Source organism: Gekko japonicus, unplaced genomic scaffold (genome assembly GCF_001447785.1).
Source record: "Gekko japonicus isolate JY-2015 unplaced genomic scaffold, Gekko_japonicus_V1.1 scaffold2587, whole genome shotgun sequence".
NCBI classification, from domain to species: domain Eukaryota; kingdom Metazoa; phylum Chordata; class Lepidosauria; order Squamata; family Gekkonidae; genus Gekko; species Gekko japonicus.
In genome coordinates, this window is record NW_015172085.1 from 220,571 (window position 1) to 239,286 (window position 18,716).

Here is an 18,716-nt window from a genome sequence, read left to right on the forward strand (position 1 = left end):
ATGCCGAGAGGAACCAAAGAGTACCAAGATGCCCAGGAAGTGTCCTAAAGCTCCGAAAGCCCTTCAGGCTGAAGCCCACAACATCCCGGAAGGAACTTCCTTCTCCTCCAGTGATGACGAAGTACAGCCGGCGGGAAAAGGATGCCAACCAACAGGTCTGAAATATTCCGGTGCATGAATTGGTGAGACACATCTTCCCCTTGTTCTATTTAACTGTTACCATAATTAACCCCGAAGCGGGTACCCACATCCAGGTGAGAGCCCTTATAGACTCAGGGTGCACCAGAGACTTAATAAGCCCCGCAACTGTTACTGGACTGGGGCCGAAGGTGCACAAACTCAAGGAGCCCATAGTGTTTTCTCAGATGGACCCTATGAAGGAGGATTGCCAATATCGGACAGTACATTTACCCGTGGTGGGTGTCGACACACTGGGAGATGAGTTCCTTTGTGATAAATCCTGCGGCCAAGTTCCCGATGGTGTTAGGCAGCCCATGGCTCCAGGTTCAGGACCCCTATGTGCAGTGGAGCACCGGGACTCTTACGTTTTTGTACCCACAGTGCAGGGAGCACCTCTGGCATCCCGAATGGGGGGAAGAGCCACACCTGGCAGCCGAACAAGTGTGCCTAGCGAGGGAAGAGTTGAACCTAATTCCCGTGGAATATAGGGACTTGGCTCGGATGTTTGAGGAAGAGGAAACAGATGAGCTGCCTCGCCATCATAAGACTGATTGTGTTATCGAAATGCTGCCAGGTCATAAATTACCGAAAGGGAAGTTATATGTCATGAGCCCTGCTGAAAAGGAAGAGCTGTGGAGGTACATTGAAAAAGGTGAAACCCAATATGGTTTGCAAGACATGAAATCAGTCATAGAAAACTTTTATAAGAAATTATATACGCAGGAGATACAAGATGTTAACGCCATATATCAATTTATTGAAGAAAAAGAGAATGGCTTTAAATTGGAAGAAAAATATAAGAAGAGTTTAAATGAAAATATAACGATGTGCGAGATAGTGGAAGCCATCAAAAAACAGAAAAGGAGAAAAACCCCAGGAACGGACGGAATACCAGCAGAGATATACCAAGTTTTTGAAGATCAAATTAGTATGCCCTTTAAAGATCTTCTGCAAAATATTAGATTAACAGAGAAGTTGCCGGATTCATGGTATCAAGCAGTAATTACCTTGATACACAAACCAGGTACAGAGCCTAAAGAAATAAAAAACTATAGACCCATCTCACTTTTAAACGCGGATTACAAGATCTTTGCCAACATATTAGCAACTAGATTGAAAACAGTGCTGTCGCAAATTATACACCAAGATCAAGCAGGATTTCTCCCGAAGAGACAGATCAAAAATAATATACGAACAATCATAAATGTAATAGAGTATTATGAGATGCACCCTGGGAAGACCATAGCATTAATGTTTATGGACGCTGAGAAAGCGTTTGATAACCTATCATGGGAATTTATTTTTCAGAAGTTAAAGATCTGGGAAAGTGGTGAACACTTTGAAGCAATGATACGAGCCATATATAAAAATCAAACAGTGAGGGTAATAATAAATGGTGATACGACAGCAGACATTGAAATCCAAAAAGGAACGAGGCAAGGGTGCCCACTTTCACCTTTATTATTTATATTTGCCTTGGAAACATTGAATAACATGATAAGGAGAGACCAGCAAACACGTGGTCTAAGGGTGCAGGGCGAAGAATTCAAAGTAATAGCATATGCAGATGATATAGTATTTATTTTGGAAGATCCTGTAGAGACAATAAATTACCTGCTGGAATTAGTAAGGGGATTTGGAGAACAAGCAGGGCTAAAGATTAATCAGAATAAATCAAAAATAATTACAAAAAATTGCACAATTAATCTGACAAAAGAAATCCAACAAAGAACAGGAATGGAAGTAGTGAAAAAAATTAAATATTTAGGAATAATAATTTCTTGTAAAAGTACAACACTCATAGAAGATAATTATCATAAGTTGCTTGAAGAGATTAAAAAAGAGCTACATCATTGGGAAAAGTTACAGATATCATTAATGGGCAGAATAGCCGCGGTTAAGATGAATGTCTTACCTAAATACCTATTTTTAGTACAGAATCTCCCGGTACTAAGAAATCAACAATTCTTTTTGGATCTAGAAAAAGTCATTAAGAAATTTATCTGGTACCCTAAAAGAGCTAGAATTAAGCTAACAACCCTACAGGATAGAAAGGAAAGAGGAGGGTTTGGACTCCCTGATTGGAGACTATACTATCAGGCAGCGGCTTTAAACTGGATTAAAGATTGGATTTGGTTTAATAATATTAGGAACCTGAAACTTGAAGGGCACGATCTAAGAATGGGATGGCACGCCTACATATGGTATGGAAAGGATAAAATACACTATAATTTCAAACACCACATACTAAGAGGCGCGCTAATCCGGGTGTGGAATGGGATTAAAGAAAAACAATATGAAAGGACTCCGAGATGGGTGTCGCCGCTAGAAGCCTTTATTACACCAACGCTTATAGACCCTTGGGATAGAGAAAGTTATGACACCCTCTTGGATAAGAATAATATGCTTAAATCCAGGGAGGTGTTGCTGTCCCAGAACAAAATAAACCTATCTTGGTGGGAAACACTTCAACTACAGTCCAGATATGCCAAAGATCAAAAAGTAGGGTTTGAGGATGGCAAATTGCAGTTAGACAAAATATGGGCATCAAACAGTGACAAAATGATTCAAAAATTGTATAAATGGTTATTGGAGGGCCGGGTACAAGAAGAGGCTACTAATACAATGAAAGCTTGGTGTAAGGATGTAGGGCATGAAATAAATATTGAGGACTGGAGGAAAACTTGGAAGTCTATAAAGATGGTGAGAAGTACCAACTACAAAGAAAATATATACAAAATATATCATAGATGGTACTGGTCGCCTGATAAAATAGCCAAGTGCAATCCTGCATTTTCTAAAAATTGTTGGAAGTGTCATAATAACGTGGGTACCTTCATTCATATGTGGTGGAGATGTCCAAAGGTGCAGGATTTTTGGAAAATGATACAGAACATAATATGGAAACTAATAAATATAAAAATTCAGCTAACTCCGGAAACAATCTTATTAAATATGCTACCAGAGTCCTACAGGTGGAAAGATAAATATATTATTGTGATAATTCTTACTACTGCAAGAATTTTGCTAGCTAAGTTTTGGAAACAGGACTATATCCCGAAGAAAGAAGACTTGGTGTGTAAATTATTGGAAATGGCGGAAATAGATAAGTTAAGCTTAACTCTTAAAGGGAAAGATGATAAAGTATTTGAAAAAAGATGGAAGCGTTTGTATGAATGGTTGGAACAAGATGGATAAGACTCCGAGAGGATTCTTGAGGATAAATGTTTGATATGTTATGTTATGTTTTATGAAAAATGAAAATAAACGATTTAAAAAAAAAAAAAAGACTTTGCACAGACTACCGGGGGTTGAACGCTGTGTCCATGTCTAATGCTTACTCCCTCCCCCTTATCAAAGATTTGTTGGCCAAGGCATCCCAAGGGAGAATTTTTACTAAGTTGAACCTCCGTGATGCCTACTTTCGGGTGCAAATAAGGGAAGGGGATGAAAATAAAACTGCCTTCAACACCCCGTTGGGGCAGTTCGAGTACCTGATCATACCCTTCAGAATGGCTGGGGAACCCAGAGTATTTATGAACTTAATCAATGAAGTGCTACACAGGTTCCTGTTCAAAGAGGTGCCTGTTTATCTTGATGATGTGTTGGAGCTATTCAAAAGATAAAGAGTCACATGTGAGACTGGTGCGGGAGGTCCTAAAAGCCCTCTGCAATAACAACCTCTATGTGAAACTCTCCAAGTGTGAGTTCCATAAGGAGGAGCTGGACTTTTCAGGATACCATATTTCAGAAAAGGGTTTGGGCATGGGCCCCAAGACAATTCAGGACGTGGTGGGGTGGGAGGCCCCACACACAAGGAGGCAACTACAGTTGTTCCTGGGGTTCACCAATTTCTACAGGTCTTTCATCCCCAATTTTGTACAAGTAACCCTGCCCCTCACAGACCTGTTGAAAACAAATGGAAAGGGCCAGGAGTGTAAGAAAGTGAGTAGCCAGCTGGATTGGTCCCCGGAATGCTAGCAGGCCTTTGATGACTTGGTAGCACTGGCTAGAAGGGGCGAGGGTACCTTTTGCGGTATGAACTGACCACAATAATTTAGAGGCCCTCAAAGCCCCAAGGCATTTAAATGCAAAACAGTTGCGCTGGGCTGAATTCTTTTCAAAGTTTCATTTCACACTGAAGCACCTCCCTGGCACGTCAAATTTCCTGGCTGACACTTTGTCCTGCCTTCCCCAGCATGCCTGCCAGTGTGATGAGATAGTGGACACCATGTTCACGCCCACTCAGTTGGGGGGAGCCATGGTGACACATAGCTAAGTGAAGGGGGAGACCCCGACTGCTTCACAGCCGTGGGCGGAGAAATTCAAAGCTGCTCTCTCCGACCGAGACAAGGCAGAGATTGAGAAAGATGGGACTTTAACCCAAAATAATTATGGATGTTGATACCGGCAAGATAAACTGTTTGTCCCTGAAGCCTTCAGAGGGGAAGTATTAACCATGGGGCATGATAACAAACTTTCAGGACATTATGGTTATTTAAAGACTCATACAGAGACAATTCTGGTGGCCCAGGATGACAGGGGACATTTCCAAATGTGTGTCTTCATGTCAAACTTGTCTTATGAGCAAATGGCGGGCAGGGAAGGTGCCGGGGTTGCTGCAGCCGTTAGAGACCCTGGATCGACCCTGGTCAGTGATCTCAATGGATTTCATCACCGATCTGCCTCCCAGCCATGAGGAAATGGTCATTTTGGGTGGTTGAGGACTTATTTTCCAAACAAGCCCATTTCATTCCATGCAAACAGGTGTCCACCACAAAGCAGTTGGCTCAAATGTTCATGCAACATATCATAAGACTCCATGCTCTGCCCCGCAAAATAATTTCCAATCGAGGGTCCCAATTCATTGCCAGGTTCTGGAAGGAACTGTTATCAAGTTTTTAGGAATCAAGCAGGGCACAACAGTAGCTATCACCCAGAAACTGATGGGCAAATGGAACGGACTAACCAGGTTCTGGAGCAGTTCTTAAGGTGTTTCATTAATCATCAACAAGACAGTTGGATGAACCTGTTCCATTTTGCTGAATATAGCTATAACAATTTGGTGCATAGTTCCATTGGAGTTTCCACTTTTAAGGCTGTTCATGGATATGAAGGGGGACCTTTGCCTACTCTGACACCAGATGCTCCAAGTGCAGGTGATGCACACATGTGGTGGTCTAGTGTGACCCAGGGGTGGTCCAACCTGCAAAAGACACTTGACAAAGCCAAGGAGGATTACAAAAGCTATGCTGGGGATTTAAAGCCTGGGGACTCTGTCTATATTTCCACCAAGAACCTAAAAGGAGTGCAACCAGGGAGAAAATTGGGGTGGAAGTATATCGGTCCTTTCAAAGTGGTGTGCTTGATTAACAAAGTGACTGTGGACGTCGAGATGCCTACAACACTCCATCATGTGCACCCTGTGGTTCATTTTAGTCTGCTGAAGAAGGGTCCTAGACCCTTGAAGTGGAGACCATGTCCTCTGGCTCCCCCCCCCGATGACTGATGGAGAAGCGCATCAGCAAATGGAAGATATCCTAGGTTCTAAGATAAAGAGTGGAGAGACTTTGACCCTTCCCATAATGATTGGGTTGAATCTAGGCACATAAAAGCTGCCAAATTAATCACTACATTCCATAAATGTAACCCTCTCAAGCCTGGGGGGTGAGGCGATGCTTGAGGCGGGCAGTATGTTAAACCGTGATACGCTTCACTTCCTTTGGTTGTCATTGTTGCTGGGGGGAGGGAATTCCTTGGGGAGGGGGGTGGCATGAGGGAGTGAGAGAGTGAGACCTTTCGCTTTTAGAAGACATAACTTTCCAAGCCAACCTCCTTTCCCTCCTTTTTCATTCCCAGGGGAAGGTGTCCTTGAGAGGCTCTCTGTACCAACTTGGACTGCAGATAACCAAGACATATATATTTCACTTGGTTGGGATAGCAACTTTAGGTGTGGTGTGAATGTGACATGTGCTTGGGGGAAAGGGAAAGGGCTTTTCTTTTAATTTTCTATATTAAGCTTGTGCCCGCCAAAAGTCTTCAGTTTTGACACAGTGACTTTCTGAATCTTGCATATAATTCAATAAACTTATCACTGCCAAGAGAGAGTTGTTTAGTATAACTAGACCAGGGTCTGACACAGGGCCACCAGTCTGGAGCAGGAGGCAATAGAGCCAGTGGTCATTGCCAGCACTGCTGCCCTGACTGGCGCTGCAGCACTGACTTGTTGTCCAGCAAGGGCCATTCAAGCTTGGCTTGCTCCATGGCCCTTTCAACTTCCCTGTTCACCCCCATTCAAAATCAGCACTGTGCACACCTGGTTTCTACTTCTGCACAATAAGTCTTTCCTGAGACATCTAGAGCAAAATTGAGTTGTTTGTGACATTGTGAGTGTGCTTCCAGACTGGCTTCAAGCACTAAAGCAACGTGCACCATTACACCTTTCTTCCTGAGTCTGCCATTCGGGCTGCATAGAACAAGCTAGATGTGTTTACAGGCCCTTTCCAGTGCAAGACTATAGAATTACGCCATTCTGTTTTTCCTGCACTCCATATGTTACAGACCATTCAATGAGATCAAACCTTCTGTAACAAATGTCAATTTAATTTAAACACAGTAACTGTACACTACAGAGAAACAGGGGTGGTCCTTACATTATTAAAAGAATCCTCCTCTGTACAGAAGAGCACCTTTGGATCCACCCTCACAATCTTCAAGGCATACTATTTGAGCTCTTTAAAGCACTGATACTATGGAAAAGGAACATTTGAACATTAAAACGTTTGGGTAGTGTTAATATACACATAACTAACCAACCTGTCAAATGAACGGCCATATGAAGATGACTTGTTAATATGCAAGTCTCGGGTGAGATGCCAAAGTACTGCAAACTTTGCATGCGCTTCCATCCTGGTTTTCTGCAGAATAAGAAGGAAGATTAATCCATATGTGATGTTCGTAGGGGAAAGCAGTTTAAAAAAAAATAATAAATCTAAGAGCATCATGAGTTTAAAACGTTAAAGAAAATACAGATCAGAGTTTGACTCACAACGATGGGGAGGCAGCTTTGTATTTTTCAAGGTTTTGTGTTCTCTTAGCACAACTATTAGCCATTATAAAATTATACATAAAAATGCACACAGACAAATAAAATAATCAATATAATACCACAGTTCATAAAATAATTTGACAGTGTTTGTATCATACTGTATCTCCAAAATGTTATCATTTAGACACAGCACTTGCTAGATAAAGAGAACTACATTAGCAACTATTATGGAACAAATAATAAAAAAAGTGTTGTGTTGGATCCAGCAATCTGTCAGCAGAAGCCATGGATGCAAATTTTTATCCCATTCCTCTCACACCCTAGAAGTCCTTTCCAGTATTCAAAAAGGGCTGTGGGACCCATGTGGACTAAGCTATATGTGTTGGGGCAGGGACAGCAGTAAAGATTCTGGAGATAGCAGTAATTCAAAACTGGAGGATGAACAAACATGGGAGCAGCAGCATACGTAGAAGAGAAGAGATAGGACTAAAAAGATACCAGTTTTTGATTATGCCACAACTGCAAGCAAGGATGATTGCCTGTATTTGAATTATACTGCTCATCGCCACCAGTATGAGGCTTCCATAGCTTGCATTTTACCAGCATAGTCTGCCAACACAACACATTATTCTAAAATAATTTCACTGATAATGTACACAATTCCCATATGTAGCTCACCTCTAAAAAGAGCCCATTCAGTATGTAGAGATTTACCTTATCCCTGTGAGTTAACTGCTGACTTATAACATCCTCGCAAATGCTAGAAGATGGAACTAAATTGTGCAATTGGAAAAAAAGCTCCACACTCTTCTGGTGATGCTGAGGGGTTCCATCACCCAACTGGTCCCACAGAGTTAAAGCCACATGCTTTAGGAAAGAGACAAAAGAAAATACAATTAAATCAGGAAATAAACAAGAAGAGTAAATGAACTTCAAAATAGTAAAGTTAGTTTTTTAAAAGTTAGTATGATATACATTCTAAAAGTACATCTATCACCAGGGTGCCAGCTGAGGCAATGGTGCAAGGGTGCTAACATGGGCCAAGCTACTGGAAAGGTTGCAAGAAACTTTCCAAAGTCCTCAAAGAAGATCAATAAATGGAAGTAGCACATATTTAGATGTTTTAGTATACCTTGAAAAAATCTGTCTTCTCAGCCATGTATCGCAGGTTGCCTTGAGTAAGTGGAGGTTTAATGACAACAGCCACTCTTCCTTGATTTGGACTCAGAGGTGGTGCGGTTTCAACGCTGCTTAGGTTTTCTCCCGTGACAATAGCAACTGACTGAGTCAAACCAACCAAGTCCATTATTAGAGAAATAGTAACACCTTGGATTCTAAAATCATTTGCTTGCCTGCAGGCACTCATGAGAGTCTGGAGCCACAGGGGAGGTTGCTCTTGTTCACAATCTGAAACAGAAAGGGGGGGGGGAGATGGTCTTAATGAATGTAATTTCAATTTGCACCAGAAATGCATTATTCCCCTCCCCCTGCCCTCCAATCTGGCATACCTACTACAGCTTTATGGCATTAATCTATCTCAACTGTCCTTCACTGTATTACCATTTTAATTTGTAGTTTTGGTAATACGTAAAGGTTACATTTTGCCATATTACTGGTTTACTTTGTTTTTAGTAACATTCAAGCCCCTGAGAGTCATTTTTCAGTTCTGGCAAAATCTAATCAGTAGTAAGACAGACAGAACACTCAAAATACTAACCCGAAAATATTGTAACTAACTCTAAATGCCAGGCAGAGGTCTTGTTTTACTATTTTCAAAAACATCAGTAGTCCAGGCAGGCAGCCCCCCCCCCCCCGAAGTTGTTTTTGAAATGCAGTGTTTCAAAGCCGTTTATAACATGGAATGGAAGGCAGCTGTTCAAAGCAGAAAAGTCAAGAGTCCTGCTGGGGATACCCCAGGCATTTGGGCAGCCTGAACCTAGGAGCCCGGTGTCAAACTTCGCTTTGTTTAGTTTGCCATGGTTGTAGGGGGAAGGGAAATTCCTAGGGGGAGGGAGGGAATGCTGAGTGTGTGAACCCTGCTATCGTAGAAGTTGTAATTTTTCCTGAAGAAGCCTTCGTCCCAGAGGAACGTCCTTGAAGCCTTTGGTGCCAGCTTGCTAGGGTAGATAGTGGGATTGTATATTTCCCAGCGGGGATGGGTGGACAACGCAACGGCTAGGCAGGATTAATGTGATGTGTGATTGGTCACTTCGGAGGGGTCTTGTTTGAATTTCCTATATCTGTACCTGTACCCGCCAAAATCCTCAGTTCTGACACAGTACTGTTCTGGTCTGGATCATTTCTATTTCTCAATAAACAAATCACTGCCAAAGAGAGTGTTGTTGAGAGTAACTTGTCCAGGAGCCTGACACCTGAATCGTGACCATTATGAACACTTGTAATCTATTTGTCCTGCCCTGGCGGACTACCAGAAGCAGCAACATTGAACAGATAATGTTAACTGGAGGGAAAAAAATACGGCTCACAAGTTTAAAATGATAAAAGGGAATGAGGGTGGCAGCAATAAAAAAGCTTCCCAATCAACATCAACCATAGAAATGGGCCGCTCCATTTCTATCAATGGAGGGGGCAGATCTGAATATGTATATTTGCAGCTGGTTCCCTGAAAGAACAGGACAGCCTTTCTTTCAGGTGTTCAGATCAGGAGGTCTGTGCACTTTCCAAGTCTGCAAGAACTTTTTGCACTGTGGTGAATGTAAACCTACGAATAAATCATGCACTTTCTTTCTATTCCAATTTCCTGTGATATTATGGTGCTTTGACTCTCCACCCACAAGCATGATAGCATAATCAAACATCAAGAAACTTAAGTGGAATGGAATGGCAAAATCCCCAAATGACTTTAGGACAAAGCCCTGAAGGAAGATCGGTTTAAGCTACTGTAGGATGTGGATATCACTGGAATAAATGTATTTCAGGTTTTGGACTACCTCTGCTGAGTACAGAAAAGAAAACCTGACACTGGCTGTCAGAAGGCATGGGCCAAACTAGAGTAGCACTTCAGGAGCGGCCCCTTAAAAATACAGGATGAAATCTTGGTAAATGAACTGGATGGCAAACAAGACAGTGGAGAAGAAACTGCAGTTGGTTATCTGTGGAGACTAGGTCAACTAATGAGAAAACAAACATAACAAACACACCAGAGAGGAAAAAAACAACAACAACACTTGCACTATGAGACTAAATAAAAGCAAAAAATTAAAATCACTCCCACTACTGAGTGAAGGGCACTAGGGTCCCAGGCTTGGCACACATCAGGAATCTCATAGCTGTCACATATGCAATGCACAAGGGCAAGCAGATATTGGCATTTCACCAAGAGTCACAGAAATTGCCTGGATGGCAAGTCATCAGAATAGTCTAAAAAAGACACTGGAATATGTGTGGTTGATTAACACTGACTGTTAATAGCAATGCTACTAAATTAATCATTCTGCAGCAGACCCCTTCTAACAGATTAGCCAAATGAAACCTCAGCATCTCTTTTCAGAAACCCTTTTTGCTACTAAATAGTCTAACTTTTATGCCTCATTGGTTTTTGAAAGGATTGGTCTATGCCCTTGGAAAAAAGAAGAAGAAATAAAAAGTTACGGAGCAAAACTCCTGCTTTACAAGATTCACAATTAAATCCAAAAGAAAACTTGGAAGGAAGGAGATAAAAAGGGACAGAACTCACCAACATCTGTCTTTTCATCAGGTATTTCTGAAGTATGATTTCCCTCTGCAATGTAAACAGGAAAACTTGAACATTCAAGGAAGAGCTGGCATGCAGCAATAAAGGCAGAGAGGTATTCTTTTGGTGTGGTCTTCTTATTTGATTTCTTCCCTTTATCTGCATCTCCTTGAGAGTCTCTATTGCCTTGTGCAGCCTCTCCTTTCGCTCTAGCAAGGTCCTCCTGAATCTCCGCTGCCAAAGGCCGAGACAAGGAATTGCTTGGAATGATATACAGGTTGATAAATCTGGTTAAAAACTGTTGGACATACTCCAAGCAGCACTGCATTGCAGTCTTTTGAACTGCTGTTGTCTTCCCACCTCGAGATTCTGTCCCCTGTGTCATCTTGGAAGGAGGCTGCACTATGGTCTCCTCAGAACCCACGGTAGAGGCTGTCTCAGTCTCTGAGGAGGCACTACCTATGATGGCAATGCTAGCTGTCCCCGAACCCCCACTTAATATCCTGTCAATGTCGTCCACTGTATCTGCCTGGTACTGGACAAACTCAGTGAAGCCACTTTCCGATGATCGACTACTTGGAGGATTTTCACCATCTTCAAACACCTCACCAGGAATTTCTACAGAAACCAGTGGCATCTAAGGAAGAAATGATAAAAAAGGATTAAAATAGTAAATCTGAATGATTGATTGGAAATACAAAATGCAGAAACTAGTTCTGGGCATTTCATGCATTACTTCCATGCACTTCTACCAGAAACATCTTACTGCATTTGCTTTTTCCTTTTAGTCTAGCCACAGATTCAGAATTGCCAGGGTTGTTTTTTTTTACCTCACAGTTGTATTTGTTGCCATTTCTGTTTAAAGGGACCGCATATTTGAAGGGGTCTGGCACCACACTATTGAGTTAAATCTAATAAGTCCCTTCCACTAAGTTTTCCTACAATGGAGAAAGAGTTAATGGAAGGGAATAATTGGATACAACCCTAGGGGATTCCTGGAGATCAGGCTTACAAAAGCACTGTGGCCACAGTCAAGCCATGAATATTGAGCCTCTTTCAAATGATGTACCAGATGGATCCAACCATGCTATGGCTTGGATCCTGACAAAAATTATTCCTCACTAAAGGATGTCTGTCAGCAGAGCACAAATTTCTTACCTCCTCCCCACATTGCCACCAGAATATTCTCGCCCAGTACTTCTACTGGAGGCCAGGGAACCACCAGAAACAGCCTGAGAGGGTGGTTGGAAGTCTATGGTGGGAGGGGGGAAATCAGCAAAAACTTACCCTTCCAACAGAAATAATTAGTGGGATCTACTCCATGACTTTGGAAAGTTTGGTTGAATCCATCTACACTAACAGCACTTCCAAGATGTTATGGTTTCATTTACTACATATTTACTATTATTCTGACTATGTGTGCCATCCAAAGTGCCTGTCTGTGAGGAAAACACCGCTCTGTGCCAGAGGGGTGGTGAGACTTTTGTGGTTTCCCCTTTCCAGTGTTGACCACCAAGTGGCACCCATACATAATGGTCCAGGAGCCACTTTCTGTGAAGTGCAAGGGGGTATTAGCAAGAAGGAAGACACTACTCTCATGATCCTTTGGATCCAACCCTGTGAACCCCTAAATATCAAGAAAATAAAAATGCATAATGCCTTTGGTACTAGGCTATTCACTACCATTGCATTAGTGCAATCATAGCCATGAATATTTTTTTTCTCCAGCAGGTTTACATTCTATAGTACCTGTGCAACGTGCAGTTTTGCAGCAAAGTTTTATCAGTAAGGCCAGTATCAAAGGATCCCAACAAGTCATTTTCAAATTAGTACTACTATGCAGTGAAGAAAAGTTAATTTAGTACAATAACTGCATAGGTAGATTTTGAATACATCAGTATAGTACATGCAAAGTTCTGGACTCTGCATATCACACTGTGGTTAAAAAGTCAGAAAGTAAATTAACTTTACATATTCAGTCTAGTTTGGTCTTGCTTTTACCATTGTGAAAACAAACTGAACCACAAAGCAAAATTTATCACACATTTTCCCTGTTTGTGGTTCATGAACCAACGTTCGTGACAGTTCTACTGCCATGTACTTTCATAAAATGTTAAAGCAGTTCGTGGAGGTTCATGGACAGAGCAAAAAGCCCCAAGAACAGCAGAGTGGCGGGGAGCGTCTCCCTGCTGCTCAGCTATTTTGAGGGGTTTCTTGTGCTGTTTTTCAGGCTTTCTGCAACCCCCCTTTAAAGGGACTGTGGTTTCTTTCAAAGGGTTTTGTGGGACCACAAACTGGTTTGGTTTGCAAACAAACCTCCTGGTTCAGTTTGTGGTTTGGCCACAAACCGATACAACCTGCATTTTTCTGGTTCATGTCCATCCATAAATGTGAGCTCCTAGTTTTCTCCCCACCATCATGATTTCATGCCTCCCCTAGTAACATTCTTTTTTAAAAAACAATTTTATTTGGATATAACATCAAGTCAACCAATATAACATTTTGGCATCCATCTTATATCCTTTTCTCTCCATATCTCCCCCCTTCTGGCTTCCCGTAGTGCTCCCACCTCCCTTCCAAATCTTCTATTTTCTTCTCTCTTCTCCCCAAATCAATAATTAAACTTATAAGGTAACATTTCTTTAAACTATTATTCTTACACATTTGAACTAACTCTAAATATCCTTCTATCTCCAATAGTTATCAAAGCAAAATAGATTATTCTTCACATCCCAATATTTCTCCAGGTATTCTTTAAGATCTATCCAGTCTTGCAAAAAATTCTTCTGCTTCCTGATTCTTGAGCTTTCTTGTCATTTTGTCCATTTCAACCATAAAAAGCAACTTTTTTATCCACTCCCAGATCCCTGGCGTTTTTTCTTGTTTCCAGCATTGAGCATAAGCCATTCTGGCTGTTGTGATCATGTACCACATTAGAGTCCGTTTTGCAATATTTACTTCTTCCATTTTAAGTCCCTGTCGTTCTGTGTGCCTTTGACTGTTATAACTGAAACTTACTCCTTGCGGTATTTCCCATCTATATCTTATATTCAATTGCTTCAGTTTATCTGTTAGTCTCTTGTACTTTTTTCTGTCTTGGATGATTGTTCTCGGGAGCTCTTTCATTATTATGATCTTTCCCCCATCAATTTCTAGTGGTTCAGTAAATTGTTTCTTAAATATATCTTCTTTCATTCGCCTGGTTAATAACTGCACAATCACATCCCTTGGCAAATTTTTCTTTTGTGCATATGCTGAGTTCACTCTATAGATCAAATCAAAATTAAAATTTATGTCTTCCACTTCTTGCAAATATTCTGCCAACGCTTTGATCACTAATGTACGGGTATCCTCATCTAGTTTTTCTTCAATACCTCTCAGTCTCAGATGGGTTTGCATTGCTCTGTACTCCATCATTGTATCCAGTCTATTGTTCTCTTGTATCACAGTTTCAACCTTTCTATTCATTTCTTGTGTGTTTTGTTCCATTTCAGTAGATTTCTGTGAAATTCTTTTTTATTTCTGTTACTTCCTTTTTGAGATCAGCCACCTCTGAGACTACTAACTCTTTCATTTTGGCCATATTTTTATCTTGGACTTCCTCCAGATTTTCCATCTGTTTTTACAGGCCTTGGATGGCTTCCATCATCCTTTTTTCCATAGCCTCCATTGTTGCTTGCCATTCCTGTTTTTCTTTTTTAGACATCCTTGGACTCGACCAGGTAGCTGCCCTCTGTCTCTGTCTTAGATCCGTTTTTAAAACTTGTTTAAAACTTGTTTAAACTTTAGCAACTCTGAATTAAATTTCACTTACACAGCCTAGTTGCCCTTTTTGCGCTTAGCCGAATTGCTTTCTTTTTCTTTTTCTATTCTTAATTTCAGCCAAAAAATTGTAATTTAAAATTTAGTCCTCCTCAAAATGTCAGGCGTCTTTTCGCTATGATTTTCCGGTCTAGAATAGTCTTTTTTTGGTCTTCCGCTTCCTGTCCGTCCATTTATTCGCTCCTCTGGTGTCCTCTTCCTCTTCAATCCTCTTCCGGTCCTCCACGCTCCTTTCTATCCTTTCTATCCACTCCTCTTGTCTCCGCCGGACTTCTTCTACGACACTTCTGGGACACCTCCTTTTTGTTGTAATTTGACTCTTCTCCCCCCCGAGTTCTCGCGTTTTTTCTCGTTAGTTTCGGTCTCAGTCTCATATCTTTTAGCCGCCACAGGAATGCTAAACAAAGTCCCTTTTCCTTTATTTTTAGTATTTTTAACAGCTCTTTTGTTCTCTAAAATTACGCAGATATTTTTTTAAGTTCATAATCGCCTATCCGGTTCCTTCAAAGTTCTCCTCCGACTGTTTCCCGGTAAGCAAAACGTTTTTGTTACCTTGTTTGTTTATCTTTGGCTTTCACACTGCTTCCTTCGATCCAAATTCTCTCTTTCTTCTTAGGAGGCCGGGAAATGGTGACTTTAAGCTGACTTCTCAGCTCAGTGTGCTCTTTTAGTGCTGATCGCAACGCCCGCTCTGGGAGAGGAGATCAAAGTGTAACACAAGTCTCCTTCGAGGCTTGATTACACTAATCTCAACTCTCACTTGGGTCTTGATGCCTGCCAGTCATTCCCCCTGCCTGGGGTAAGCTGCGCTGAGCAAATACTTGCCCAAACTGCTACAAAGAACCACCATCCACCCTGAGTACTTACAGGGTGCGTCAAATCGCCATTTTCCCCTGACCGGAAGCCCCTCCCCTAGTAACATTCTTGTCATACAATTTTTCTGCTTCTGTCCCACCCCATATAGTGGACATCCACCACCTTCAGCTGGAGGGAAATGGTGTACTAGTGGCCCCAAGATTAGCAAGTGATTAATTTCTTCATTCCATTCTCTTTCCAGTATCAAAGAAAAGAGAACAGAAAAATGGGTATGGACATGTGCAGCTAGTTAAGCCATTGTTTGCCCCAAGGTTACATGGCATGCTGAGATATTCACAGTTATTTTCTACAGTGTAAAAGTCCATGAGTAGCACATGGGTTCTTGTTCATCAATCTAACCATTCTTTAAACTAAGATTTAAATTTCATAGAAACTATTCAAAAGCTAATCTGTTACCTTCAAACAGAAAAATAGTTAAGAGGCTTACCTTTCTCTCTTCCCATTCTTTGATGCTGCTGTGTCTGCTTAAAAGCTGCAGTGCACCATCAGTACCAGCAGATAACAACGGAGGCTGAACTTTGCTAAGTATCTTGGAGCAGAGCCTCAAGGAATCTGTTAGTTCAGAGAGGTGCAATGTCTGGAGGTGGCTCGTCAATGCAGAGATCATTCTGAGCAACAGCTGAGGCAGATGTTCCGTTTGTATTTCAATATAAGTCTCCTGGTAAGATACATAAATAAATACAATTGAGACACTGTCTATAATTTGCACTTGCAACAGATTTCAGCTTTTGAATAATTCCATTCATAACCAAAATGATAAACAACATAAAAAATACAGGCGTTGAGCCAAATTATCTTTTTGATAGCCTAAGGGGCATCTTCACTTCCCACAAGCTTTCCACTAAATGGGCTTTAATTATGTTAACTGCACTGATTGTCATCATATAATGTAAAGTAAAATAAAATTTTGGGGGAAAGTTTTCCACTGATCCCCCCCCCCCCCGCGGTTCCCTCAACCGCCGTCCACTGATCTGCACTGATTTCAGGGATCACAGCAGGTTGGAAAAAATGGGGGAAATGCCATTCTATAACTACAAGCATGCTTACAAGTGCATAAGTCTAAACATAATAAAAATGTTGCTATTAGTATTAAAATTTGCTCATTTACTTCATGCACAATATGCAGAGAATAGCCATACAGTAAGAGAGAACATATCCCAGAGGGGACAGGGACAAGGAATTATGCTGCTAAGAGTGACAGTCTCTAAGGAATTTGGGGAGTGCAGACCATAGGATATTCCATAGGTCCTAAAGTGTAATCTGAGGTCATGTGATCAACCTTGTGGGACCTAAGCAGATCTAGGTTTGGTCAAGAGTCCGGAGACCTACTGGGAACTGTGTGTATTCTGCCTTGAGTTCATTAATGGAAGACAGGTGGGATATAAAGGAAACAAATTCCTCTAGGTCTGGAATCTGGATTCCTCTTAGTAATTTTAATAGCAAGGAACGTGGGGAATTACGTTTTGTAAACTGTAATCTGAATGCTGGGAAAATGCAACAGAGCCACAACAGAAGTACAACCAGAAGTGTCCTTTGTGTGCAGCATATTAGAAAAATGATTATCTAAGCACATCCTAGAAGAACAAATTGATGAAAAGTATTCCAGAATAATGCAATGGCTATATTTGCGCTTAGCATTTTACCAGAATGCACAATTAAAAATGGAAAACAGTCTGGATATCATACCTGACAAAGTACTCTCATACTTCTAGTAGGCTTTGAAATGAGAAAGCAAAGAATTTGAAGACAAGACAGGTTACAGAAGGGAAAAATGCATTTCCATGAGTGCCTTAAGAATAGGTAATGTTCACATTATATTTATCATATGAGAACTATACAGATTATGACATTATAAAGAACTACTGGTACTGACTAGGTTTCACAAAAACACACAGCAATATATTCTACTATCAAATGACAATATAGTTAGAAAATGGGAAGGTTTGTAACAAAAATCCTGCAATAAAACTCCTGCATCCAAAGAAAAACATTGACCTGTGTGATAAAAAAATCCATTTTACATCTTATCACTACCAATTTAAAGCTAATTAAACTAAAGGCAACAATTGTCTTTTTCTTGTTCTTCCTCTTGGTGAAGCATCTGTGTTATTAAAAAGCAGAAGAGTAGCAACTTTGTATGCTTGCACTTAACAAGCAAGCAAGCAACCTTACCAAAGAGACTATATCCAACAAAAAATCAACTAGTAGGCAGAAATTGGTCAGAGGGAGTTCAGCAGGTTCGCTGCCACCGCCAGGCAGAGCCTGTAGTCGGGCATGCAGTGTCCTCCTACAAAGAAGAATTTGGCAGCAGTGTGACAAGTATAAAGAAACAGTTTGTGTAATTTAATAGACCCTAAAAGTTATCCAACTGAAACGCTTTTGGAGCCAGCTACATCTTGGATGAGGTGAAACACTATATAGATTTTTCTACTCTACATTTTAAAACCTGAAATATCAAGAAAGAAAAAGATTATGGTTTCCTTTAAATTGATGCTATATTTACGAAGATATGCTGCAATACAGCAAGTGGTACTACAGCCTCCAATGATGATTTGCATGTGTGAATGGACCACCACAGACTCACCAATCTCTTGTATCACCTCCATGTCTTCAGACACAACAGATGGGATGCTATCATTCAGTTCAAGGAAGATTTCCACTGATATCCTTCTCCTACCACAGAACACCCCCCCCCATTGCACCCTATACTATTATTAAGGGCCTCCAAACCCCGAAGAGCTGTATTTTTGGGAGCAAAGCAGGCAGGGGGAGGTAGGAAAGCATATTGTGAGCATAGTTCTGCCTGAAGTGCTCAGAATTCAGAGCTGTCCATTAGTTCATATGTAAGAAGAGCCCTGCAAAAGCCCCAGGTTTGCACAAATAAAAAATACACAGGGTTAAACAAAAAAATACACTGCATTAACCATAATACAAGCAGTTCCTATAGCTTTAAGAAACAAATGACCTCAGTGGCTGTTGCTAGACAGCCATAACAGTACTGCCAGTAAAAGGCAGGGGAGGGGGCAGGGTCCTTTTCAGGACTGTTTTGGTCTTTGAGGGGACTCATCAGGGCCAGCAGGCAACCACCAGGTGACT

The 18,716-nt window shown here is 41.2% G+C and overlaps 1 protein-coding gene across 1 annotated transcript in view; it reads right to left on the reverse strand.

Moving 5' to 3' along the window:
• DOPEY1 (dopey family member 1) overlaps positions 1 to 18,716 on the reverse strand; it is a 56,753-nt gene that overhangs the window by 29,173 nt on the left and 8,864 nt on the right. The window contains exons 4-10 of the mRNA XM_015420900.1: positions 17,793 to 17,907; positions 17,307 to 17,336; positions 16,048 to 16,278; positions 10,926 to 11,559; positions 8,361 to 8,635; positions 7,943 to 8,095; positions 6,997 to 7,097 (exon numbers count right to left, since the gene is read on the reverse strand). Of these exons, the coding sequence (XP_015276386.1) occupies positions 6,997 to 7,097; positions 7,943 to 8,095; positions 8,361 to 8,635; positions 10,926 to 11,559; positions 16,048 to 16,278; positions 17,307 to 17,336; positions 17,793 to 17,907 (1,539 nt within the window). The remainder of the gene's footprint in view (positions 1 to 6,996; positions 7,098 to 7,942; positions 8,096 to 8,360; positions 8,636 to 10,925; positions 11,560 to 16,047; positions 16,279 to 17,306; positions 17,337 to 17,792; positions 17,908 to 18,716) is intronic.